The 27,576-nt window shown below is 50.7% G+C and overlaps 2 protein-coding genes and 2 pseudogenes across 3 annotated transcripts in view; 1 reads left to right on the top strand and 3 right to left on the bottom strand.

The window, feature by feature from the left end:
• Nucleotides 1–406: 406 nt before the first annotated feature.
• Nucleotides 407–1,561, bottom strand: LOC118882436 (annotated as a pseudogene).
• A 9,100-nt stretch (nucleotides 1,562–10,661) lies between these two features.
• Nucleotides 10,662–11,779, bottom strand: LOC118883098 (translation initiation factor IF-2-like). The gene is made up of 2 exons (XM_036829688.1): nucleotides 11,331–11,779; nucleotides 10,662–10,843 (listed from the first exon to the last, which is right to left on the bottom strand). The coding sequence occupies exons 1-2, from the start codon at nucleotides 11,654–11,656 to the stop codon at nucleotides 10,828–10,830; spliced, it is 342 nt and encodes a 113-aa protein (XP_036685583.1). The 5' UTR covers nucleotides 11,657–11,779; the 3' UTR covers nucleotides 10,662–10,827.
• CAPN2 (calpain 2) overlaps nucleotides 11,614–27,576 on the top strand; it is a 54,719-nt gene continuing 38,756 nt past the window's right edge. The window contains exons 1-2 of one of the 2 annotated variants that reach the window (XM_036829652.1): nucleotides 11,614–12,025; nucleotides 16,647–16,716. In XM_036829652.1, the coding sequence (XP_036685547.1) occupies nucleotides 11,789–12,025; nucleotides 16,647–16,716 (307 nt within the window). In that variant the 5' untranslated portion in view covers nucleotides 11,614–11,788. The remainder of the gene's footprint in view (nucleotides 12,026–16,646; nucleotides 16,717–27,576) is intronic. The other variant, XM_036829662.1, reaches the window with a different exon arrangement.
• Nucleotides 20,442–21,356, bottom strand: LOC118883091 (annotated as a pseudogene).

Genomic DNA, 27,576 nt, shown 5'->3' with positions numbered 1-27,576 from the left:
CCATTCCTAAGATTCATCCAAGGATTGGCTAAGACATTGGAACACCTCTGCTTAAGAAGGCTATGTCTTTCCCTCTTTTCCCTCACAATTTAGTTTTGTTTGTTTATTTTTTGGTGGTATTTGGTTGCATGTGGCTAGAATGCTTTTGATCACTTTGCGAATCAGGAAAACCAATGATCTAAAACTATGATAGGATCTTAAGTATATTGGTTTGTCCATTTCATGTAGCTGGCTGGCAGGTCCCTCTAAGGCCTTTCATTTTTCTTTCTACGCCTCCCAGGACATTAATCAGAAGATGAGTCTGAGCATCATACCATCTAACTCTTTTAACCAATGCCTGGCTAAAACTGGAATATCCAGCCCAGTGTGTTTAAAAATCACCCACAAAAAGAGGTGCTGCAGGTCTTCACAAAACCTGGAATTTCCACGAAGATGTCTGATCTTTATAATCAAAGCAGTCAGTGGTTGAGTTAAAATCCAAGCTTGAAGCTCCATATCCCTGGGTGGAAAGAGAAGCTGGGTACTGATTGAGATGGCTGGTGACTGCATTGGTACCCATGGGACTGAGTGTGGTCACTGGTCCAGGAACTGGTGATGCATGGGGGTCAAATAAGATCCACAGTCCATGCCCCCAAAGCAGGAAGTTGAGCCAGCATATCCTTGACTATAACCTGAAGCCTGAGTATAGGTCATGGGATAGGACCTCTGCATGCAGGAAGAGGAGGTGGACAAGGGATCGGACAGTGGGGAGATGGAAGCTGGGCTCCAGATAGACACAGGAGCACTGCTGCTGGAAATGGCTGGGACCGAGGTGCTAGAGGGGGGAGTGAATTGGCCACTTGTTCCACTCTCTGAACTCACTCCCCGAGCAGGAGACGTCTTCTTTTTGGCAGGTCTCACTTTGTTTTGACCTCCATTCTGCTGTTGCTGCTGCTGTTGGTGGCACTTAGCTCTTCGATTCTTAAATTTATTTATTTGTTTTTATTTTTGGCTGTGTTGGGTCTTCGTTACTGCGTGCGGGCTTTCTCTAGTTGCGGTGAGCGGGGGCTACTCTTCGTTACGGTGCACGGGCTTCTCATGGCGGTGGCTTCTCTTGTTGCGGAGCACGGGCTCTAGGTACGTGGGCTTTAGTAGTTGAGGCTCGCGGGCTCTAGAGCGCGGGCTCAGTAGTTGTGGCACATGGGCTTAGTTGCTCTGCAGCATGTGGGATCTTCCCAGACCAGGGCTCGAACCCGTGTCCCCTGCATTGGCAGGCGGATTCTTAACCACTGTGCCATCAGGGAAGCCCCAGCTCTTCGATTCTTAAACCGCACCTGTAGCCTGGACTCGGGCAAGTTGATTTTCAGCGCCATCTCCTCCCGCTTGAAGATATCTGGGTATCGGGTCTTAGCAAATAATGCTTCCCGCACATCTAGCTGCGCCCAGGTGAACATCGTCCTCTCCCGCTGCTGTTTCTGAGGGGTGGCTGGGTAGCCCACCGAGGGGTGCAGCAAGTCCATGCCCAAAGTGGTCAGACTCAGCCCATTGACTGCGTAAGGTGGTTCTTAAGATAAGACATCATGCTAAGGTTGTTTGGAGACGCAAAGTTGGCCCAAGTCTGGGGGACCCAGCCGGAAAGTCTCGCTTCGCCCGGGGTGGACAGATTCAGAGTCCTTGGTGGGTGGGTTTGGAGTGGTGGAACTGAGGCAAAGCAAACAAACAAACAGAGGTGCTGGTTTACCGCTTCGGAGGACGCAGCTCTTCCACATTCCACCACTAACTTAAGAAGAGCCGGTGTTTTTTTTAAAAATATTTTTCAAGGTAAGGCTGCTGTCATTGGTTCAATCTTTATTTATTATTTATTTATTTGTTTTTGGCCATGCCTCGCAGCTTGTAGTATCTTAGTTCCCTGACCGGGGATTGAACCCAGGCCCCTGCAGTGAAAGCGCCAAGTCCTAACTCACTGGACCTCCAGGGAATTCCCCTAAGTAAAGTTGTGTAAACACTAAACAAGAAGACCTCTCAAGTTCCATCCAACCCTGGATTCTGTCACATGGATCTCAAAATGTGAAACACTTCAATAATTATAGTGCGTCCAGGGCCTCATTGTACAGAAAGCAAGTCCCAAGGCCTCACTTGATTTATATCAACAACCCAAGCTATATTTATGAGTCTCCTCCCATCTTGGCACATAACACTTTGTTAACACCCCCAATGTCATCATCCCTATTTTACAGATGGAAAAACTGAGACGCAGGAAGGTTAAGATGCTTGCCTCAGATCCACACTCGAGTTCCCGGTGTTGGCACTGAGTCGTGGTCAGTCTGAGACGCTGCGTTGATGGAAGGCCTAAAGGGGAAGGGAAAGGAAGGGTTCCTGGAATCTAGGTTCCAGGAATAAGTTGGGTGACAGCAAGAACCAGCCGTCACTAGGCCGAGCCCTGTGCCCGAAGGAGGGAGGAGATAAAAAGTAACAGCAAGAGAGCTGTGTCCGAGCCCAGGTTGGAATACAACATTGCACAGAGGAGAAAAAATGCTGAAACATGTCGAAACTGCCAAACAACAGATGTAACAGAGTGCGGGAAATGTGGAGATCCAAAGGGATTAGGAGATAGGGGTGGGTGGCTGTCCTTTATGACAACAGGATTGGTTCCTTCCCTGCCCCCACTGTTCTAGCCCCCCTGATCCCCCAGCCCTTTCTCTGCAATCCCCAGATCTCCCCCCGCCACTGCCCCAATCCACGCACCTAACTCAGCAGAGCTTTCCTACACCAGTGCTGGCATCACTTTCCCTTCCAATGGGTGGGTAAATCGGGCCACGGTGGTTATTAACCATTTTCAATTTCATTTCTTGGTAACAAGCCTGTTAACTGATTGGCTGAAGAAAGGAACGGAATTGGGAGAAGTAATGAATCCAAGAGACCAGATAGAGCCACACTTCTCAAAATGTGGTTACCTGAATCACAGTGTAAACAAACAAGCAACGGTGATGTTTACCATTTTTTTGAACAGCCGTAAACATTACTGGGAAATTGGTTTCTGCCACAGCTGGCATAGTAGGGACAATTGCACTGCGACCACCAAGCCTGCAGACACAAGAGGGCGGAGGGGGCCACTTCCACCTTCTCATCGCGTGAGCTGGAGCATATATGGGGCAGTTCTACAGTTTCTACATGGGAAGGACTTGGGGATGAAAATGTGGATGGTAGATGAAGCAGGGTGCACTGGGGCTTGTCTTGAGTTTTTTTGCCTAGTAAGCCCCCTGTTCTGGGCTCAGAAACGTATTTATTTGGGGCACTTGGGGGTTGTGCTGATGGAAATTATGGGTGAGGCCAGCGCCTCTCCCAACACTCCTGGTGCAGACACTGGAGCTTATCACTTCCTACAGAGAGAACACGCTACCCTGCGCTCCTTCCCTGCGGCGGGCAGCGTGAAAATAGAGGAATTGCTCCCCACGTGTCCGGGACTCACGGGCCTTTAGGAGACAGTTATGCAGCTGCTGATGAGAACAGTGACAGCACCCGAGGTGGTCCAGTTCCAGCAGTTTCACACACGTCGTGATTTCAATGCTTACAAACCACTCTGTGCACTCTGCAGAGTAGATATTTTTTCCCCATTTGAACATATGAGAGAATTGATGGTTAGTGTTTTGAAAATTGCAAAGGACCCCACAAGTACAAGATATAACTTATTATTAGCAAAGCTATCACTAGGGGACCCCTTCTGTGGAAACTCCTCCCAGAGATGGTATTTGGTGGGTGAGCAGCAGCTGCCCTGCTTCTCTGGCCTCTTGGCAAGGGTCAGATATAGTAGCCTGAGCTCCAGCCGATAAGTAAAATCATCACGGGGCCCAGGAAACTGTCTGGGCTTTTTGAAGCTTTCTGTCTGGAGTTTTCCTCTGTCCTCCTACTCTTAGCACCTCCCAGCTTTTGCAGCACCAAGGACAGCCTATCCCATCCGTCCTTGGAAACACACAGGACACCCCATCCCATTGGTGGAATCCAACAGGCCTATCCAACCCTCACTCTACAGTCGTAAGGAAAGACTAAAGCCTGTAACGGCTCTAGCCAGGGAGAAATCTTTAAAACAAAACCGTATGTTATAACACTGTGGAATTCGTATTCTCCTTGCTCTCTTTTGGATTCTGATCACAGACCTGAAAGACGGAGGAGAAGACAGAACTGGCTTTTCCTCAGCCTCAGCCCTAGGAAAGGGGTGGCCCCCCGCCAGCCCCTCTGCCCTCCTAAGCCAGGGAAAGAGACTGGACAAGACTGTGGCTCGATCACATATTAGCTGCCCTTTTTCTGGGCCTCCATTTCCTCATCTATAATATGAGGAAATAAGATTTTCCTTGACCAATGGTGAAGATTAAATGTGTAAATGTGTATAATGCACGTGGAGGGGCTCAATTAAGAAGGTGGCTTGGGGGGCTTCCCTGGTGGTGCAGTGGTTGAGAGTCTGCCTGCCAATGCAGGGGACACGGGTTCGAGCCCTGGTCTGGGAAGATCCCACATGCCACGGAGCAACTGAACCCGTGAGCCACAATTACTGAGCCTGCGCGTCTGGAGCCTGTGCTCCGCAACAAGAGGCCGCGATAGTGAGAGGCCCGCGCACCGCGATGAAGAGTGGCCCCCGCTTGCCGCAACTAGAGAAAGCCCTCGCACAGAAACGAAGACCCAACAGAGCCAAAAATAAATAAATAAGTAAATAAAAATAAATAAAATAAAAAATAATCAGGTACTTATTTTAAAAAAAAAGAAGGTGGCTTGGAATAGTACCCCTGGGACCTGCAGACTGTGCCCCTAACACCTCTTAAGCATCCAGGCTATGGATTTGGTATGACCTAGATGCTTTATTTTCTCTTCTTTTCACTTGGAGAAAATAATCTAAAGAAAAATTCTACAAAAAGAAGGTTCTACTATATAGCACAGAAAACTATATTCAGTATCTTATGATAAACCATAATGGAAAAGAATATTTTAAAAAAGAATGTATATATAGGTATAACTGAATCACTTTGCTGTACAGCAGAAATTAACACAACATTGTAAATCAACTATACTCCAATAAAAACACAATATTGACCAAGAAAAAAGAAAAAGAAACAGAAAGAAAAATTCTACAAAAAGAGATTCCTTTGCTCTGGCCCTCTGAGACACACACACTTTCTCTCTCTCTCTCTCTCCCTCTCTTCTTCTCTCCCTCTCTCTCTTTCTCTCTCTCACATACACACACACGCACACACACATACACACACACCCCTAGTGGCACACAGGCCTGTGGCCCGCCCCCAGGCAGCTGCGGGTAATCCCAGCTGCTCTGACTCACCCCTGCTCTCAGGGCTGGGTGACTCGCTGCATCAGTGAGGCTGATAGGAAGTATGTCTGTCTGTCTGCACTGATGAGTTCCTGTGGAAGGGATTGTGCCGTCAGAGAGAGATGAGATCTTGCTGGATCCAGAGAGACAGAATCATGTGGGAGGCTTTGAACAGTACAGAGGAGTGTTTATTCAGGTTTAAAAAACTGGACCTTGTCCAGTGGCGGGTGTGGTCATCATCATGGGTAACTGCAAGTAAATATGAGTAGCTCAGGACCACCAAGTTCCTTTGTGAGCAGAGTCCTGTGTGCAGAGGCCCTGAAGGCTGACGAATCATCTGCCAGGACTGCAGAGAAGAGGGTGTGGCCCGGGCCAGAAGATGGTACTCCCGGGAGACTCCTCTGTGAAGGGCTACAGGAAGCTTCTCTTAGGGCTGGTTTGCCTTTGTCGCTGAAAGGCCTGGGAAGGGGAACCTTAGCCACCCGCCTGGGAGGAGGTGCTTTCCCAGGATGGGCTGTCCTCCAGCAGACCAGCTGGAGGAGAAATCTGCCCACTCTGCTGCTGGACGGGTGGACAAGCTTTCTCCCAAGAGCCCGGGGCTCAGTGGCCTAGCGGAAATCGGACAGTGAAGGAAATTGACAGCTTCCAGGAAGGGTTGTCTCTTTCCTCTGTTCTCAACTGGGATGGTTTCGTAAAACACTTGCACCAGAAACCTGTGAGCTAGGAATGAATGCCTGTGTCCCCCATTTCATCCAAGGGTACAGAAAGCAGAGCCTGGTGGTGGCAGTGGTACCCGTCCATCGGGCAGTGCAAACTGGAGATGCAGGATGTCGGGTAAAAACACATCCAGACTTCGATGAGGAAGACTTTAATCAGAAAGAAAGACTGTTGCAACAGGGGGAACTCTCAGGTCTCAGAAAGCTGCAAGGATCTCAAAATCAAAAGAAAAAAACAGTTTGTTTTTTAATAGGGTAAAGGAGGGGCAACAGACATAAGCAGAATCTTTGGAGGGGAAGCCGGACAAACAAGGGGAAACGAATGGGGTCTGATAGGAAAAGGTCATGCTGGAGGTCAGGAGATTTCCCAGGAGAAGCTGATAAGCGGGACCTGGTCCACTTTTTCTGTGTTTGCTCAGACTTGGAGGCAAGAGAGAAACCTGACTAAAGTTTGGTCAAGCAGAGTGTAAGAAATGGACACGTGAACACCTGGTCAAGGACAAGATAGATTGAGGGAGGAAGAATAAAATTGGTGAATACAAAACCAAACCCAAATGGAGGCTGATTCCATGGAAATGGGGTGCCTGGGAATTCCACTCCTGAAGTTCTTGGTGCAAGGGGCTCAGTTCTTTTTTTTTTTAAATTTATTTTATTTATTTATTTTTGGTTGCATTGGGTCTTTGTTGCTGCGCACGGGCTGCCTCTAGTTGCGGCGAGCGGGGGCTACTCTTCATCGTGGTGCACCGGCTTCTCATTGCAGTGGCTTCTTTTGTTGCAGAGCACAGGCTGTAGGTGCGCAGGCTCAGTAGTTGTGACTCACGGGCTCTAGAGCGCAGGCTCAGTAGTTGTGGTGCACGGGCTTAGTTGCTCCACGGCATGTGGGATCTTCCCGGACCAGGGCTCTAACCTGTGTCCCCTGCATTGGCAGGTGGATTCTTAACCACTGTGCCACCAGGGAAGTCCAGGGCTCAGTTCTTAAATGTGAATAAATACTCATGGCAGCCAATGCAATTCGAAAATCCTATGACTCCTCCTCCTATCCGGGAAATTTAGAAAGTGGGGAGCAATAGGCAATCCCCAAAAGATTCTGAGGGACAGAGTAGTTCTTTCATACGCAAACCACTCCCCCCCACTTATAGAATGGGTGTGTGGCCCTCAAGAACAAGGCCAGTGCTGACTTTAAAGCTAAGAGGAAGCTGGCACCCTGATGATGATGGAGAAGTACCTAGAGGGCTGGCTCATACCACCTGCCAGCAAACCTTCAGGCCGTGGAATCTTTGGCTATGAAAGGACCCCATAGGTCACCAGCCCCTATCTCTGCAGGCCCCTCCAGCAGAAGGACCCCCATCTGGCTGGCCCTCAATCATTAAAGACCAAACACTTTGTGACCCCAAGTGATTCTGATACTCAACCAAGTTGGGGAACCCCTGACCCCTTGAACACAGCCAGTGCTGCTGGAATCTCCACGTCACAAGCCACTATTTAATTAGTTTTTATGTTGAATTAAAATCTGTGCCCCTTTAAGTCGATCACTAGTTCCACTTCTCCCTCTGGAGCAACACAGAATGAATACACTTCCTCTTCTCCAGGACAATCCTGTAAACACTTGAAGTTAGAGCATTGAGTGCCCAATATCCATCTCTTATCCAAGAAAAATGCCTCTATTTTACTTGAATATTTCTCACCCATTTTATTTATTTCTCCATCATTTATTAAGAGGCGATAATGTGCACATGACATAACAGAGCCTGTCCACAAAGTGTCTGTTAAAAGACTAAATAATGACTCTCATACAAATATAAAATAACTACATGTCAAAGATTTGATTTAACTCATGAATAAATGAGGGAACCAGTAGATATTAAAAAAAAAAAAAAAGTTTAAAGGAGAATCCAAAAGAACAATTAGGAATGCTGAATGGAATTTGTTAATAGATGCAAAACTGAGGGAGGGAATCCATTTGATTGCACTTCTACCCAAAGAAGTTCATTTGCATATACATGGACAATAATTATTTGCATTACTATCAATTTCTACAATGCACAGAGTAGTAAAATATCCTAAAGACTATGAAAGGCACAGACCGCTGCAGATCTGACCCCTGGCAGGGTGATTAGGCTTCATCTAATTCCATAGAACACCAGGAATACTTTTTAATTCCAAAGACTTTTCAGTTTTTCCTGACAGATCATTGTTTCACTAAAAAATCCTGAATATTCAAATCTCAAACTGTCCTTCAAGATTGACTAAAATGCCACTTTATCTGGTCTTCCTCAAACTAAAAGATAATTAAAAAAAAAAAAGGTAAAATCATGACACATATGGATATAAAATGAACAAGTTTTAAAGATTTTATTTAACTTATTAATTAAATGAGGCAACTAAGCATATGTTATGACTGATTCAAAGGAAAAGTCAAAGAGGCACAGATTTATATGAAGTGAAGAATAAAGAATATTGAAATGAATGTGCAAATGGACTCAACTGGCTTCTCCACGGTGGGGAGAGAGATCCCCCGTCCCGCACTGAACAGAATTAATTTGCATATAGAGAAAAATTATTTTGCACTGCTACTGTTATCTACAACTTTGGGTTGTAAAATGACTCAAAAACAGTGAAAGGCTGGAATCAGATAACCTGGGAGGAGGTCCTCTAAACCAGACTTTCTCAGCCTCGGCATTACTGACATTTTGGATGCCCACTAACAATCGTCACTTCCCATCTGGTTCTCACTAAGCCACTGCAGTTGCTGACTTTCAACACCCCCTGAAAGGAGTTCAGGGTGGAGATCAGGAATGAGGCACTCTGTGCTCTGGGGAAAACTGGCAGAACAGGCCTTCAGATAGTTAGATATTTTCAGGAGAAGATTTTATGAGCCCAATTTCTTGCATCTTCTCACATCTAGGAAAGCACTAAAATCATTAATGGAGACATCTGCTCCTTGTGACTAGCTGCAACCTTCTGCCAAGATGTGAGCTTGACTGTATGTATCCCCCGTCACCAAAATCACATGTATACTGTGCATGTACTTCTTCAGAGAGTTCCTCAGAGCTGAGAGACTGTCTCCCAGGCTATAATTCTCATTTTGCCCCCAAAAAAACTTAACTCACAGCTCTCACGTTGTGTTTTTTTCTTTCTTTTTTTCAGTCGACATGGACCACGTAATTCTTTGTTTTGTGGGGAACTGTCCTAGACATCCAAGATGTTTAGCAGCATCCCTGGCTTCTACCCAACAGAGGCCAGTAGCACCCCATCATAACAAAAATTATCTCCAGACATTGCCAAATGTCCCCCAAGGCCGGGAGGAGGGGGCAAATTCACCCCCAGTTAAGAAATACTGCTCTAGGGCTTCCCTGGTGGCACAGTGGTTAAGAATCCACCCGCCAATGCAGGGGACGTGGGTTTGAGCCCTGGTCCGGGAAGATCCCACATGCCACGGAGCAACTAAGCCCGCGCGCCACAACTACTGAGCCTGCGCTCTAGAGCCCACGAGCCACAACTACTAAGCCCGCATGTCACAACTACTGAAGCCCGCACGCCTAGAGCCCGTGCTCCGCAATGAAGAGTAGTCCCCGCTCGCCACAACTAGAGAAATGCCACACACAGCAACGAGGACACAATGCAGCCAAAAATAAATAAATAAATTTTTTAAAAAAGAAATACTGCTCTAAACAATGCATAGCTTTCCACTGAAACATGAATTCTTCCATATTAGCACAGAGGTGGAGAGGAAGGGACGACCGCACTCCTTGGCACACACCCATTCCTGTGTATGAGCCAAGAATCTCACGCTACCTCTTCAACGAGCAGAATGGTCACAGTGGCCCCGAACACAGGCAGTGTTCTAAAGGCTTTAGCAATATGGACTCCGTCCTCCCAGTTAAAAGTGAGTTTCAGATAAATAGCAAATAGAGAAGAAGAAATTTTCCTCCACCCTTTTTTGTTCTTCTGGCTGGTCTAAAAATTAAATTGACATGAGGCAGGTTAACAAAAGAAAATCAAATAAAAGTTTAATACCATGTATACATGGGAGAGATCCAGAAAAACTGAGTAACTTGCCAAATTGGCTGAAGCCCTCTCCTTAAACACCATCTTCAGCTAAAGACAAATGAGGATGTTGGTGGTAGGGGTTTGGGACTTCAAAGGGGAAGAAGACAATTGACTTGGAGATGGAAAAGCAAATATTTGGTAAATAGATGTTTGCTGGGCCAGGTGGAGACAATGGGACACAGAGAGGAATCTGGTCTCTAGGCCCTGCAGTTTTCCCCACCACACTGAGCCCATATTCTTTGCACATATCTCTGGTGATGGCTCTCTTCTGGAAACAGGCCCTTTATCTAAATTCTTTAGGCAGTTACCGGTAAGGTCAAAGCTTCTTCCTGAGTCTTTTGGGCCTTGACTGTTTTCAGCTCAAAATAATCCGCATGCCAGAGAGATATTTTGGGGTGGCAAATTTTGCTCCCCTACGTAGGAAACAATTTTTTAGTTTAAGTATGCCCCCGTGCAATATTTGGGATATACTTATACTAAAAATCATTAGTGTTTACCTGAAAATCAAATTTAACTGGGTGTGTTACCAAACACAAGTTCATGTGCCCGACACACAGTGAGCCCAAACAAACCGAAACATCAGAGTTTGGAGCAGAGAAAGGTTTATTGCAGGGCTATGCAAGAAGGCTGTCTCGTGCTTAAAATACCCCGAACTTCTCCAAGAAGTTCAGCAAAGCACTTTTAAAGGCAAGATGAGGGAGGGGCGTGGTTAGTTGTTGCAAACTTCTTGGTGTTGGAATCCTTCCTTCTTGTAGCTGTTCATGTTGGTCAGGTCAAGATGTTCCTGTAAACCTCCAATGAAACAAAAGTTATTCTCTGTTCTGCAACTTTTTATCTCTATATGAATGTACTCTTAAAGGTCAGAGCCCTGAGAATAGGCTATCCTGTATATTTCAGGCTGTAGATAACATTCTTTTACAAAAGGTTCAGAGCCAGCATGACTAAACACAGGCAACAAAACAGATCTAATATGGAGTCAGATTTGTTCTTCCCTATTACAGGTGGATGTATTTTTATTTGCCAAATCTGGCCACCCTATCTGTGATCATATAGCTAACCAGTAGCAGTGTGTAGCATCACGATTGTAACACGCCTCTGGTGACTTAGAATCCCTGTTCTGCCTCTGATTAGTTGTGTGACATTGGATGATGTCATTGAACCTCTCTGATGCTCAGTTTTCCCATCTGTCAAATGGGGACTATAGCGGAGGGACACCTTCCCACAGAGCTGATTTAGTCCCCTGGAGCTCTCTCCCCGATCTTCTGACTCACAGGGTGTGTCCTGGAGAGTCAGGAGAGCCCCAGCCTCGGGTTTCGCCCAGCCTTCCTCCCCAACAAGTGGGAAGTCGTCTATCGGGGTTGGGTTTGAGTCCCCACTTTTCCACCAGGACGCCCAGGTGCGCGGCGCGGGCCGGCTCGGCCATCCCAGGCGCCGGCCGCAGGTGGCAGCACCGGCCCCGTGGGCCGCCGCCGCCGTCCTCCCGCCGGCGCTGTGCAGGCCGCCGGCCGGCAGGGTCCAGGGCCCGGCGCCGAGCTGGCCGGGAGCGGCCAGGCCACGCCCCGACGCGCGGAGGGCGCTGCCCTGCCGGGTGAATCATCGCCCGCGGCGGCCGCTCGCAGTCCCGCTGCCGCGCGCCGAACCCTGGCCGCGCCCCTGCGGAGCGCCGCGCCGAGCAGCCGCTGAGACCCACGCTCGCTCGCTGGGCGGCAGCGCGGGCACCGGGCCGACCATGGCGGGCATCGCGTTCAAGCTGGCGAAGGACCGGGAGGCGGCCGAGGGGCTGGGCTCGCACGAGAGGGCCGTCAAGTACCTCAACCAGGACTACGCGGCGCTGCGGGACGAGTGGCTGGAGGCCGGGGCGCTCTTCCAGGACCCGTCCTTCCCGGCCCTCCCGTCTTCCCTGGGCTTCAAGGAGTTGGGACCCTACTCCAGCAAGACCCGGGGCATCGAGTGGAAGCGGCCCACGGTAGGCAGCGCGCCCGCGGCGGGATGCGGGGCGGGCGGGGCGCGGAAACCGGAGGCGCGGCGACCGGGCCTCGCGGCAGCCGAGAACCAGGCCCAGCGCGCGGGGAGCCTGGGGAGCGCGCAGAGCCGAGCCCCGCAGCCGGGAGCCCCGTCCCCGCGCTGCCCAGCCGGGGACTCTGCAGGCGCGGGGTCGGGGGAAGCTCCGCGGTCGCCCGTGTCCCCTCTGCCACCCACGGCGCCCGCAGGACGGGCCGAAGTGCACGCTGCCCGTAAATCCCACTAGCAGGCCCGCCAGCAAAAACTCACAAAAACTCGGTTGATATAGGGGGACCTGGACAAAACTTCTTGGACTCCGGTGGGGAGAGAGTCTGCGGAGAAGAGAGGCGGGGTGCCGAGGTGGGGTGTGGGGTGAGTGGGACACTATCTAACCGGGAAAAGTCAGTCTCTAACTCGGTTAGGCTGCTTCAGGAAGGAAGAAAGTCCACGCCTGGCCTGGTCCTTTGTGACTAAGGATTGTCTCGTGCAGCGATGGTTAGATTTATCCAGTCGGGGTTTCCTGTTTGTTTTTCCAAAGGGGGCCGACCTCCCCGTAACATTTACCCTGGTGATTATCAAAAGCACAGGGGAGATGCATCCAGGAGCCAATTCCTCCTCCTCACTCACCCTCCCAGAATCCTCACCCCGGCGTCTCAGGGGCCCCTCGGTGTTCCCTTATCCTGCCCCCCTGGGTCTCTCCCCTCCTTGCCCTGGCAGGCCTTGGAACAGTTTCCTTCCTGATCAATTTGTCCATCCTGTTTCCCCTGGAACCCCTCCTGGCCCCATGTCCTGTGGGACACCTCACCGATCTTCCCCCGCCAAACCTCAAGGAGGCTTCCTGGGAAATATAGCCTCTAGATTCCTGTTAGGGAAATTAACATTCCTGCCCTGCTCCCACTCCTCTGAGCCCCTCACCCCCACCCGCTAGTCACCTTCTGTTACCCCAAACCCAGCCCGTAGGCAGCAAGTTCAGTAGGAAGTGTCCTTGGCCTGGAGCACTTGAGTTCATTTCTTGCTAATCTGCATGAGCCGTTTAACCTCCTTGCCTCCATTTCTTCGTCTAAAAGAAGAGGTGATACCTAAATAGTTTCCTCTCCCCACTGGCTCACCAGGCCCAGCACCTTTTAGTTTCTCAAGGGCACCCAGCTCTTTCCTGCCTCACCTGCCAGGGATGCTCTTTCCTGGTTTTCTGGAGTCTGGCTGGCTCACTTACTCTTTGGGACTTAGTTAGATGTCACCTTCCCAAAGAGATCTTTCCTGACCATTCTTAGCAGCCCCCTTCTCATCTTGTTATTCTTTATCACTGAACCCTGCTAATTTCCTTCATAGCATTTTCACAACTTATAAATATAATTACATATACTTGTTTGTCCTTCCTAGTGAACTGCAGGGACCATGTGTGTATTGTGCACCAATCTAGCCCCAGTGCGTTCAGAGTATGCATTCATTCATTCATTCATTCATTTAACAATGCTTATCGAGTGCCTGTTATATGTCAGGCAGTCTCTTAAATGCTTGGGATACATCTGTGAACAAAGACTGTGACCATTTGTGGAATGAGTGAATGAATGAATGCAGGACTGTAATGAGCTTCAAACAGAATTACAGCTGTGAAAGTGGTAAACGAGAAGGTATTCGCCTTACATTTGTATAGCACTTTACAGTTTACACAGTGAATTTACATACTTCTTTGCTTATTCTTTCATTCACTCAATAAGCGTATATTGAACACCTGCTGTATGCCAGGCACAGTGCATATGGTTTCTGCCTCTGAAGGCTTTAGGGGCTAGTGAGGGGACACGGACAGGTCACCCAACGGTTGGAAATGCCTGTAGGACTTCCAGATGGGGAAATAGAGATCCGAGGCCATTTTAGGGCCCCAGATTAGGGCGGGACAGGGTGTGCACTGCACAACCAAGGGGGAAGGTAGCTGTTATTGTCCCATTCAGCAGTTGAAGAAATTGAGGCTGGGGAAGGTTAACTATTCGCTCATACAGGTGTCTGGGGTGGAGCCAGGACTGTGTCCAGCCTGTGGGTGTCAATAGCCACAGCTCACAGCCGCCCTCTCTGCCTTCTCAAACACAGCTGTGGTTCGGGTCAGGCAAGGCAAACAGACACGTGTCCACTGGATCTAGACGGAAGCAAGTCATTGGTAACTGTAACAGAGCAATTGCAATGGCATAGAATTGCAATGGGGTAGAAGCCGGGTGGCTGTAGACCCCAAAGTAAGGAACCGGAAATGAAGAGCGTGCCCAGCTAATTCCAGAAGGGTGCCTGTGAAAGGAGAGGAGGAAAAGTGCCAGGGAGAGTGGGACCTGGGGCTTGACAGGCTGGTTTTCAGATGAGAGCAATTGGAATGTGTTATATGTCAAGTCCCAGAGAGAAAAGCAGGTGGGAGACGGTGAAACGGAGCCACAAGGAAGTGAGAGTAGGGTTGCAGGAGCGAGGCAGGGAGCAGGCCAGCCGTGGAGCGGGGGGCTGCTCCTCAGAGGGGGCTTCCCGGCACTGGCCACAGAGGGCTTGGGGCTGGGAAGGAGGCTGAAGAGCACATGGCTGAAGTCACTGTGGGCTGGCGCAGAGGCACAGCGAGGAAAAAGCCGGCACCATCCGAGGGTGACACCAGTCAGGTGGAAGGAGGGCAGGTGTGTGAGTCCCCACCTCACCCGGAAACATCTAAGGCCTCTGAGTGGTTTATGATTTGTTTACACTCAGCTGGCTGAACTCAGCCTCAAACCTGCATCTCCTGCCTCAAGTTCAGTGATTATGATCAACTCCTCCAGTAATAATTAATAGTAGGTGACTTTTATAGAGCGCTTATCAAGGCACGTGTACATAGTCATCTCATTTAACCCTCAGAACAACCTGATGTGGTAGGTTCACTTGTCAGCACCATCCCCATTATACAGATGAGAAAACTGAGGCTTAAGGATGTGAAGTAACTTGCCAGGGTCATAGAACCCATTTAAGAAGTGACAGAGCCAGAATTCAAACCCAGGTTGTCTGACTCCAAAGCCCAAGCCCTCAACCCCTTTCCTGGGACTGTTAAGTTCCGTATTTAATTCCGTGCCTTGTATGTTGTGTACAAGTTTCAATATCCTGAAGCATCTCTAAGGGCCACTCTAAACTTTTCCTTCTTTGGAGAGGGTGCCAAAGGTGTGAGGAAGCTTCTCAAACATAATGGAAAAATCCTTCTGGGGTAAGTGCCTGGCACACTGAGGATTATCAGTATGACTTTTGGGCTCCCAGCACCAAACCCAGTCTCTTCCATCAGCAGGATAAGTGTTTGGCTGGCAGGCCTTGGGCAAAGCTGGCTTCATGTGCCTCAGCAGAAAAGCATTCTCACTGTCCCTGTCATTCCCCCAAACAGACCGACCTGAACAGGGAAGGGACAGTGCAGAGGCATGAAAGGAGCGTGTTCTGTGGCGGATTCCAAAAGAGCCTCTACAGCCTAAGCTGGGGTGGCCAGGGGCTAGATCCAGGCCTCGCCCAAGAAGAGCTTCTGCTTGGCAGGGAGGAGGGTGGGGGGATGCGTGCAGGGGGCTGGGCGCTATGGGGTGGAGCTTTTACGAACCAAGGGGTCCAGGCCGAGGGAAGCCCAGATTTATGCCTGACTTCCTCTGTGGTTTTGGGGTGGGGCTCTTCAGAATCAGGAAGCACACTCAGAGAGGGCTGCAGAACGGCCAGCACTGTTCAAGGTTGGCTTCCAGCAGGCGACTGGTGGGACAGCCCTTGAAGACTTGTTAGTAATCCATTAGGGGCAGGGCAGGAGGGAAAGACTATATGGTTTACACTGGTGAGTTCAAATCCCAGTGCCATCTACAGCTTACGAGCCGTGTATCTTGGGACATGTGGCTTTATCTCTTAGCCTGTTTTCCCACCTGTGAAATGGGGTCGGTGTCCATCTGTGTTCCCGAGAGGGCTGCCTGAGATAAAGTACCACACACAGTATTGACACACAGCAGGCTCATGGTATGTGGACCCCCAAGTATCATGGCCTATGGACGAATCCAGAAGGCTAGATACCTTCCCCTGCCCTCAAGAAGCGTGTGAGTGTTAGGAAGACTGACTGGTACCCAGGACCACCACATAGCACACAACTAGCTGCTAAATTGCAGAGTGCACATACTCTGGGATTCGGGATCAAAAGGATGGGTGAGGGCCGGACTGTGAAGGAGGGCTTCGTGGAGTTGGTGGCAGTGGGTCTTGAGATACAATAAGATGTGGAAAAGGAGAGAAGAGGGTGGGAGAGGGAGGAATTCCATGCAGGAACAGAGGAGAGGGACCGGCATAGTGGGCAGGGCAGCTCCAGAGCGTGGACCGTCTCAAGGCCCCCAGAGGAGGCTGGACTTGGCGCTGCCCTGGCCCTAGGAAGTAGCGTGATGAAGTGGGCTCTAGGCAGTGTGGAGCGTTGGGGTCCAGTGGAGCAGTCGGGGTCCCATGGCAGTCTAACTGTAACTGCATAGCTTTCCCTAGAGGGGAGGGGAAGGGGTGGAGGGGGTCTGATGCACCTTCTGGGAACCGAGGTGTCCTGACTACAGAAGCACATGTCAGGTGGGTTGACAGCACTTTGTGGGTCTCGTTTCCAGGAGATCTGCGATGATCCCCAATTTATTACTGGAGGAGCCACTCGCACAGACATCTGCCAAGGAGCCCTGGGTAAGTGATGGCATCTCAAACAGGCTACGGGGGCTTGTCTGAAAGGCTGTGGATAGAAGGGGTGAGGGATGACCTATGGCTCCGCTCCCTTGCCAAAGAGTTTGGCAATTTCCAGTTCTAGAAGCTTCCTGGAATGTCTTGTCCCCTGAGGACCCCGTGCTGCAGCAGACAAATGCACAGATGTGCAGTGAGGCCTCCTGTGTCCCCTGCACTGCGCTAGTTGTTGAAGTTACAAAGACACTCCCACTAGAAGACGGAGGAGCTTCTGGATCTCAGGCACCCTTGGTGTCTGTATGTCCCGGGGCCAGTGTTGCTAATGGCCCACGGAACAGTCAGGCTCTGGGCTGAGGGCCAGCTGGGAGGACTAGCCCAGGCCCGGTTGCAGCACTGAGACATCAGCTCTCTGGGGTTCAGGGATGGGATGGTGACTCAGTGTGTGGAGGAGGAGGAAACCCTAACTAACACTCACTGCTGGGAGGAAGTTAACGCACCAGGGCATTCTCAGTGTTTGCAGGCCGAGCTCACCATGGTATCACAACAGTGAACGTGGTGCGTATTGTCACAGAGGCAATTGAAATGTTCATTTAAGTAAGTTTAACTGGAGTAGCTGAATCGTGAGGGTCTGAAACTTTGCTCTGTGTCGCTGAGCTCTGATTTTCTGGACATAGTGCCTGCTGAGATTGGAACCTGCTCCAGCTTTGGCATGAAAGCCCCCAAGTTTTCTTTAATTTATTTTATTGAAGTAAAGTTGATTTACAATGTTGTGTTAATTTCTGCTGTACAGCAAAGTGATTCAGTTATACATATATCCTTTTTCATATTCTTTTCCATTATGGTTTATCATAAGATATTGAATATAGTTCCCTGTGCTATACAGTAGGACCCTGTTGTTTATTGCTATACAGGACCCGAGGTTTCTGCAAAGAAGTCTTAACGATGGGGCCTGGGACCACTATTTAAGATTCTCAAAGAATGCACGCTCATTTTTTTTACTCATAATAGATATGGGCCTACGATCGCTGGAGCAGATTATTTGCTGCGAATAACCAAAAACTTGTTTCAAGCCGACAGCTTCAACTTGCTTTCCAGACTAGTCTATCAGTAACAAAATTAATCATCTTGAATTGGACCTTCTTTCCTGGCCCACCCAGCAGAGGTTCTGTCCTGGGAGTGACTTGTTTGAGGTCATCCAACAGCTGAAGTGAGGGCCTGGAATGCAAATGCAGACAGTCTGTGTGTTTAACCCCTGAGCTAGGCTCCCCAGAAGGGGCATGGAAAGTTTTCAGTCTCTGAGGGATGTCAGGGCATTTGTGTGAATCGTTAGGACAGGCACACTGGGAGCCCCTTGTGAAATGGGTCTCAGAGAGCATGTCCCAGGGCTGGGCGTGCAAACACCGCTCTCTGAGCTCAGCCTCTGTGTGCAAATTCCTGAGATGCCAGAGCACATTCTTGCCCACAGAAAACATACCTCCCATTTCCCACCTTCTCTCCCCCACAAAAGAGAGATGCCCAGGGGGCCTAGGGCACCTAGGTGGGTGCTCCAGGAAAATCCATTGGTTAGAGAAAATGGAAGTTAACAGGACTAGAAGTTGATGGAGACTTTGACCAACCATGGGGGCTTTAGGAAACCTGGAAACAAAAATGACAACTGTCATACCTGGGCTAAATTCCACACCTAGACTAAACATCTACTTTAAAGTTTAATGACATCTTAAGGGCCAAATTGCAAGATTTAAGTCCTGGTTAAATACTGTCAGGCCATTTGGAGAGGAGACCCGCAAAGCTTACATTCCTGGGGTAAAAATCCCCATGATATGCACCAAATCAAATAGAAACAAGATTAAGTGTAAGTCCTTTAAAACATTTCTCAATAATCAGGTCTGTAATTTCTAAGGTTTCTTTTTTACACCACATTGGCCATTTTGTTCTCTTGGCCTTTTATTTTGGAGGATCTGGGTTTGACTGCGATCTGTGAAATGTGGTGGACTGAATTCTCACTCTGGTTCTGGCATCCGGACACAGGGTGTGCATGGGGTGGTGACTGTCACCAGGTCCCAGCAGGTTCAGAAACATCAGGAACAGGGGGGCCGCGGCAGTGACACCTGGCCACATGACCAGAGATACGAGTCAAGGCTCAGCTCTTAGTTGGCAGACCGTGGGCACGTCATCACTTGGAACCTCAGTCTCTTCTAAAAATGCGAGTGGCGGGGATAGTCAACGGGGTGACCTCAGAGATCCCCTACGATGGGGCAGTCAGCTATTCTAGAGTCGTTCCTCATGCCTGACACTGAGTGTCAATCTTGTGCTAGAGAATCAAAGCACCGCGGCCAGATCTCTTATCTCAGAGGAGGAATGATAACAGCCCCTATCACTGTATAACAGTATGCAACTCATGGAGCATTTTCATTGCATTGTCTCATGTAATCATCCAAGTAAATATTTTCAGCCTCACTCTGCAGATAAGAAAACTGAGGCAGGTGGTGGGGAGCCCATGCAAGGCCACAAAGCTAAAAATTGCCAAAGGAAAGAACCCTGATCTGATTTTAAAGCTTTCCACACTCTTCTCATTCCCATCACAAGTGGCCATGAGGCTATGTTGAGGGATTATGGAGGTAAAATTCTCAAAGCAAAATTTATTTTCCTCCCTGTACTTTCTACCCTGAGACTCACTCAGTTCACCAGTGAACCTGGGCGGGGCCCATCCTGGGACTTGTACATTTCTCAGCCTCCTGCCTCACTTCACAGGGCTGCCCAGCAATGGTTAATCCACCAGCTCCCACCCACTTTCCCAGAGGGTCAGCTGGAAGCCTCACCAAAGTAATTCCAACCATGTTTGCAGAACTGCTCTGACGTGAGCCATCTGCTTTGCAGACCTTGGTTGTGCTCAGCATTGAGTCAGTGAAGAAAAATCTGCCCATCTGGAGGAAGGGCTGGAGACCCAGGCTGAGCCTCGGCCAGCCTGGCCCTACAGCTAAATATGGCTCTGGAGTTGCTGCTCTCAGCCTCTTCTTACAGGTGATGGCCATGGAGTGGCCCCAGGAGCCCAGGAGATCCCAGAGCTGAGCTCCTCCTACCTTTGGTTTTCACTGGGCCACTGCTGGGCTTTAACCACTGCCCCCTCATAGCCCCCTGTGGGCCCCACAGCCTTCAAAGCTCTCAGAGGAAGGTAGCTGCCCTGGCCAGGTGCCCCCATAGGCCCTCGGCTTCCTGGGGGAAGTCTCAAGGCTGCCAACGCTGTCAGAGCTGTTGAAACCGCTCAGCCCCGTGTCTTTGTAACCTGGCCTCTCAGAGGTGGATCAACCTGCCTCTAACCCTAAAAGTCACGTGGGCCCCCAAACACCGGGAGATGTTTGGCTACAGGGTGCCCGTCCCCACAGCCCTGCTCAGCAGAGAGTGGGGAAGGGCAGGGCCAGTGGGAAAAGCATGCAGGAAGGAGGTTTCCAGTTCCTGCTTCCTCCCCTGCTTACTAGCCTGGGTGACTTTGGGCAGGTTACCCAAGCTCTCTGAGCCTCAGTTTCCTCTTCTATAAAATGAGAATAATGATAATACTCCTTCCCCAGGGCTGTGATGAAAAATGCGATTAATATAGGCAAACACATTGGCAAATTGTAGAATCCTGAACAAATTCAACCTCTCCCTATTTTCCCATTTTTAAATACTGTAAATAACTTTTTAAATGATTCTTAAATTATAATTTTTTTTCAGTGTCTACAACCAATTTTATTTTAATATAATCTAAACACATACCCTTTAGAAAATACCAAGAAAAATTTACGTACAAGAGTTGATGCTATTGCATTCGGATAAAGCTGGCAAGTTCTTGCTACTAGCATAGCCCAGGAAACACCACCGAGGAAACCTAATATATTGGAATAGGTGTTGTGGTGTTTGGCCCACAGTTTGATAGCTCTCAGGGTTAACCTGAGAAGTTGTCAATGTTTGGTACTAGATGTACAATTTCATCGGTTACCCTGCAACCATTAAGACTTCTTACGCATCTTATATATAAATTTTTAAGCAGACTGTCATCTCTTAAGCCCAAGTCTCCTGGAATAGTCTGCAGTGCTAATCCTGCAAACTCTATCCCATCAAAACACAGTTTGATAACTGGTACAAATGCTTCTTCAACAGCTCTTAAATCTTTTACTTCTTCCTGTAATTTCAACTTATGATAGAATGAGGTGAAAAAATCACTTCAATCAACATGTCTTGATGTGCAGCACACAACGCATCAATATCGGCACCTTTTGTATGTACTCCTAATCTCTAAGATCCAAATGTAAAAATTTTTCCACCACCAGTTTCAATTACAGATTGTGGAAGATTCTCGCTTTCACTGATTTCTCGTATCCACTCTTTTACCAGGTTATTTAATTTTCCCCAAATTAAAATCCTGCGCTGCAGTTCCTCTTCCTCTTCAAAAACACCAAAGGGCTTCAGAGTCTCAATTAGTTTCTGTGTACGTAGGCAGTCAGTCTCGTTGGGGGCTGCTCAGCTGATGGGAGAGGTAATGCCGTAGTGCTTCTGTGGCGGCTGTGTTTGCTGTGATCCCTGCGTTGTAACTGGAAACCGCATGGTCTCCTGCGCGGGCACTGCCCAGTAACCCGCCCCCCGCTGCCGCCCTGGGCATGACCCACTGAGACGGGGGTGAGGGGTGCCTGCCTCAGCCCTGGGTCCAACCCCCTTAAATTATAATTTTTAGAAGCCATTTTAATAGGTGCCTTTTAAACATTTTAATAGACTTTGTTAGCACAGTTTTAGGTTTACAGAAAAATTGAGATGATAGTACAGAGAATTCCATACACACCAGCCCAGTTTCCCCTACTGGTAACTTCTTACATTATTAAGTGTGGGACATTTGCTACAGTTAATGAACCAGTATTGATACATTATCATTAACTAAAGTCCATACTTTAGCTTTCTTTAGTTTTTACTTAAGGTCCTTTTTCTGTCCCAGGATCCCATCCAGGACACCACATTACATTTAGTTGTCATGTCTCCTAAGGCTCTTCTTGGCTGTGACAGTTTCTCAGCCTGTTTTGGATGACCTTGTCACTTTTCAGGAGTACTGGTCCGGGATTTTGTAGGATGCCCCTCTATTGGAATTTGTAGGTGCCTTTTTAAAAAAGAGTGCTTGTAGTTAAAAAAAAAAAAAAAAAGAACTAGAAAATAGGTGTTGGCTAGTTTGGTGGGGAAAATAAATATATTTTTTCCTTTTTCTTAAAACAATGGCTTCACCGCCAGCCCCAGCACCACCCTCACTGCCCCCGACCCCAGGGGCTTCTCCCAGCTCCTGGGGCAGATGTGTGCGGTCCGTGAGTCCTCCTGTCCTCTCCCCGGCGGCTCTTCTGGTTATAAATGCTTTTTCTTTTTTTTTAAATAGATGATTCCTTTTTTTTTTAATTTATTTTATTTATTTATGGCTGTGTTGGGTCTTCGTTTCTGTGCGAGGGCTTTCTCTAGTTGCGGCGAGCGGGGGCCACTCTTCATCGCGGTGCGCGGGCCTCTCACTGTCGCGGCCTCTCTTGTTGCGGAGCACAGGCTCCAGACGCGCAGGCTCAGGAGTTGTGGCTCACGGGCCGAGTTGCTCTGCGGCATGTGGGATCTTCCCAGACCAGGGCTCGAACCCGTGTCCCCTGCATTGGCAGGCAGATTCTCAACCACTGCGCCACTAGGGAAGCCCTATAAATGCTTTTTCACAGCTTTTCTCCCCTGTGGCTGCTGCCTGTGCTCCCAGCTTCCTTTCCTGCTGCACCTGAGACAGGCCCATAAACGGGCCAGGGATGAATCTCCCGGAGGCCCCGTCCTGCCCGGGCTGCCCCAGCCTTGGCAATCACACAGCGGGGTTCCTGCCTCATCCGAGGCCTAAAGTTGGGCACATCTCTCCTTGGCTGTCCCTGACCTCCTCTCCCCAGGGAGGAGAGGCAGCGGGAATCCTCCCCAAAGAATCCCCCCCCCACCCCATTGTCATGTACATGTTCCTCTGAAGCCAGAGGAAACTTCCAAAGAGTTTACACGGTTCCTTTGCTTCCCGTGGGCCTGTGGATCAGAGTGTGACTTTGCACTTGTTCGGGTGCTCCCTGAGCCAGGGGCCAGGCCACATCCCTGTGTGGACTCTGGTCTGTTTCTGAGTTGAGGGGATTGGATCCTAGTTCCGTAAGGTCTCACTACTTCTGACGTTCTGCGACTTCCACTGGCAGTCCCCACCCTCCACCGCACCCCGCCGGCACCAGGCTGCAGGTCATGTTTGTTGAGCAATAACGTCTCCACCCCAGGGTCTGAGACCCTTGCTCAGATCGTCCCCCACAGGATCAGCCACAGAGAGGCCCCCATCCAGGGGATTGCAGAAATGAAGGGCCACGTGTTCTGCGAGGTCTAGTGGGGTCCTGGGCAGCAACAGTGGGACGAGGAAGCCCCAGGAGGAGGGTAGTCTGCTCTGGCTGGGCCAACGTTGGGTGGCCTGTGTGCAGTGGGGCAGACTCTAGACCAGCACTGTCCACCAGCACGTTTAGCAGTGATGCGAAAGTTCTACACTGTCAATATGGTAGCTGCAAGCCACAAGTGGAGCATTTGAAGTGTGACTAATGCAGCCAAGGAACTGAATTTTTAATCTTCTTCCGTTTGAACGTGAAAAGCCACATGTGCGTTATGGCCACTGCAGCGTTGGGATCCGGCCTCCCATCCTTGACTTTCCGGGATGGGATGGTCTCCACACAGAGCCAAGCAAGGCACATACATCAGTAAACATCTGTAAATGGCAGGGTCCAGAGTGAGGACTTGGGTGTCCATCAGTTAGAGGTTGGCCTCTTGGTTCTGCCACTTCCTGGCTCTATCACATGGGGTAAATCACCGTCCTCGTTAAGCCTCAGTTTCCTCATCCATAAAATGGGGATGATAGTAGTATCTACCTCAGAGGGCTGTGAGGATGAAATTAAATAATGCATGGAAAGCTCAGAGTGCCAGAGGCTGACACTTAGTAAGGGTTTAATAACTGCAAATTGCAAGTTACCTTTGGGGAGAGTGTGGCTTGAGGGAAGTATGGAAATGAGGCTGGGGAGGGGAGGTGGAGCATGCCCTGCTGTGTCTTGAACAACCAATGGGGTCTGTCTCTAGCACTTGGCATTAGGAGGTGACCAAGGAGCTGGTATTTGGAGGAAAGTTCAAGAAACTCGGTGAAGTCTCCTGCTCCAACTTTCAGGGCTCGTGCAATGGCCGTTGCTCCCTGACGTTTCCCAGAAGGCCAGGAGGCTCCTCACTGCCACCGCGCTTGGGCCCTCTCCTCTCCCAGCACTCACTTTGCCTGCAGCGCGCCTGCTATTTTCAGTCTCAAGCCTCTACTTACCCACCTGTGAAATGGGAACAAGGTGACCTGTCTGTCCTTTCCTTTTCCCATGAGGCGGAGAACCTTAAGGCTGTATGACTGATGGTTTCTCTCTCTCTGGGGATCAGGACCAGAGTGAGAAAACCTCTAACGTTCATTCTTATTGCAATCCCCGATGTGATCTCTCCCCTGTGTTTTGCCGCCCCAGCTGCAGTGAGACTTCACCTTTAGTTCAACACTGTGAAGGCCCCCAGGAAACCAGGAAAGTAGATCCTCACCCTCTGGTTCCCCTGGGAGGTGAGGAAGGAATTCTGAGGGGTAGGAATCTAAGATGGGGTTGGCTCCACCTCCTCGCCTGCTGGGGCCTCTGGCCACGGAGGGGCTGGGGAGGAAGGCGAGGACGCGGATGTGGATGGCAGGAAGACACAGGGCTACGGAGAGCTGGCTGGTAACTCTGCTATCTGGTAGTGACCGCAGTGTCCACGGCCGCAGGGAGCTGGGGAGCAGAGTCGACACCTACAACCGGGAGGCCGCGTCCTCCCGGTCCAGGGCGGCCAAGGGCATCCTCGTCCCCCTCCATCCTCCCTCCTCCTTCTCCCTTTCGGGGACCCCCTCCTCAGGAGCAGCAGGGGGAAGGGAGGGAGAGGGCACACATGTGGTTTGGATCATTTGTTCTTGCTGCAGTTCTGCTTGCAGCTCACGGAAGGAGGCTGAAGCCCCGTGTTCACCAGGGTTGGGACGTGAGCAGAACGGAGCACCTCCACCTCCCCCCGACAGTGCCGATGTAGTGAGACGTGACTGTGTGCAGGGGGTCATTCCGCTCTGGGGGTACCCTTCTCTGGGCTGCTCCAGACAATGAAGCAGTCACGGAAGGGTTGGCCCCGTGGGACTCAACGGCCACCATCGCGCGGGGCCGGGCGCTGGCAGGGTGTGCACTTCCTCTGGGGAACACCAGCAGCCCCGGGGTTGGGGGAGCGCCTGCTGGCTCCCAGGGACTTCCTTCCGAAGCTGAGACGCCCCAGGCTGCCTCGGCCAGGAGAGAGTCATTCTGTCAGCAGGGTCTCAGGCCTGCTGGAGACTGTTAAATACCAGTGTCTCGGGAAGGGTCAAATTTAGCCAGAAGCAGCCTCAATATCTTGGTCCCTTTATCATTTATCTAGCTGTCACCATGGAAAGCAAAGGCACAGAGCCCTGCAGGGATGAAACACAGGACAAGCAGGACTTGAGAGGGAGCAGGCTTTCCCGACCTCGGCCCTGCTGGTGGTTGCGGCCGGCTCATTCTCCATCATGGGGGTGTCCTGAGTGCTGCGGGATGCGTGGCAGCGTTCCCAGCCTCTGCCCATTAGATGCACTGGCAGCCCTCCCCAAGCATGACAACCAAAGATGTCTCCACACAGAGCCAAAAATCCCCTGGGGGTAAGGGGAGCAAAAACGTTCCTGGCGGGGAACCAGTGGTAGATCCGGGGAGAGAAGGGGGCTATGGACACAGTAAGTACCACGGGGCAGGCGGAGGGTAGTCATTGGGCATCCAGGGTGCGATGCCTGGGCTGGCAGCTGGTGAAGACCAACCCCACACACGTCCAGAATCACCTCCCCTAAGCCAGCCACAGTTAGCAGTAAGCGTTGTCCTGGGGAAGGAGGAAACATCGAGCTGCGGTCAGGGCGGCATTGCTGGGATGTTTGACCCCATGGAGAGGAGCTCCAACCTCCCCGGGGAGCTGCTGCAGCAAAGGAGGAGGTCGGCCCTCTCTACGTCTCGGGACGCTCCCCTTGGCGGGCCGTCTGTCTCATCGGCTTCCCGGAGCAGGCATGTGCGGTACGTCTCAGGTCCTGGGGTGCCCCGGGGACCGCAGAGTGACTGGGTGTCTGGGCACGGCGTCCTGGCACTGGCATCTCTCCGTGTTGACTCCTCTCTTGCTGGCACGTCCCCCCGCCCCAGGGGCAGACTCTGTCAGCTGGCAGGTGCCTCTTACTGCCCCTGGCCAGGCACAGATTTCAGGAAGGTCCCGGTCTCCTTGCACCTGTATCTACTGCGTAGTAATCTGCCCCACCATCAAAGGCTTGAAACAACAGCAATCATTTTCTCATTCTCTCCTGTGGTCCTGAAGGATAGATAACTGGGCTTAGCGGGGGGACTCTCTCAGGGTCCCTCGTGGGGTTGCAGTCAGATGGGGATGGGCTCAGGTCACCCGAGGGCCCCCCACCCGTGTGTCTGGTGCCTGGGCTGGAGGCTAGTCAGCTGAGTCTCCGGGGTCTTCCTGCATCCTGTGTGGTCTCTTCCATGGAGGCGTTAAGGGAGCTCCACTTCTTACACAGAAGTTACAGAGAGAGCGCCTCAGAAGTCACAGACCATCACTTCTGCCGTATCTGTTCACTGAGACAGACAGAGGCCCACCAGCTTCAAGGGGAGGGATGCAGATGCCACCCCCTGGTGGGGAAGGGCAAGGTTCTAGAAGAACATGTGAAACCAGAGATATCGTGGCTGCCATTTGGGGAAGATGCCACGGTTCCTCCCCTTTGAAGAATGGTCTTGTCCTTCACCGCTGGTGACCCAAGGCTGCTCGGACGCTAGCCCATCGTGGTTGGGGCAGGTGTGTTCTCTGGGACTTCCCAGTATGCAGGGCGGAGGGGCACTCAGCGGGCTGGGCTGGCGCTGCCAGCTTCAGGACTCCCTTCACCTGCCGAGCTTTCCTGAGACACCCTGCCGGGCCCTGAGGCCCTTTCTGCTTCCATTCGGCCAGCTTTATTGGGTGCCTGTGACCGGAAGAGCAGTGGGCTGGGACTTTAGGCAGAAGAAGACAAACAACAACAACCAAAAGCCCCGCGGTCCTTTCTCCGCACCAGACTCTTCTCGTCTCCAGCTCCTCTTCCCACATCCATCTGGTCCTCTCTGTTCTGGGTCCTTAATCCCTCCTCACGCCTCTCCAAGCCTCTCCACCTACCAACCCCCCATTCCTCCACGGTGGGCCTTAGTTCTCACCTGGATTCCTGCTCTGGGTGCCTGCCTGTCACCGGTCCATTCTGACGTTACTGCCAGAGGCCCCCTGTCGTCAGGGAAGTGACGGCCAGTGGGGGAAACGGTTAAATGGACACATTAAATATAAGTTCTGATAGTGCTGTAGTAGGGGTCAGCTGGGTTGCAGTGTGAGGACACAGGAGGGGACGGCAAGGGATGGGACAGTCCCCAAGGAAGACTAAGGAGGGAGGTGGAGGGAAGGTGTGGGGCAGAGGAAGCAGAGCAAAGTGTGTGCTTCCCCAGCAGGAAGGAGCCCATTCTGGAAAGCGCAAGTGCTATTTTCTTGTGCCTGGAGGGTCTGTGCAGAAGAAGAAAGGGTGAAAGGGAACCTTCGTTTAAATTCCCTCGGGGTCAGTTCAGACTCTGCAGAAGTGTAACCCATCTCCAGACTCTGTCCCCGCTAGCCCCCCGGCATCTTCGCGCCCCCTCTGCCCTGCCCCCCACCCTCCTGGACGGTGCCACACCACCCCCCATACCTTCCGGTGCCTGCACTTGACCTTCTCTCTCCCTGCAAGCGCTTCCC

This window comes from Balaenoptera musculus, chromosome 1 (genome assembly GCF_009873245.2).
Source record: "Balaenoptera musculus isolate JJ_BM4_2016_0621 chromosome 1, mBalMus1.pri.v3, whole genome shotgun sequence".
Lineage (NCBI taxonomy): Eukaryota > Metazoa > Chordata > Mammalia > Artiodactyla > Balaenopteridae > Balaenoptera > Balaenoptera musculus.
Note: the sequence above shows the minus strand (reverse complement) of the source record. Positions and strands in the feature narration are given on the sequence as shown.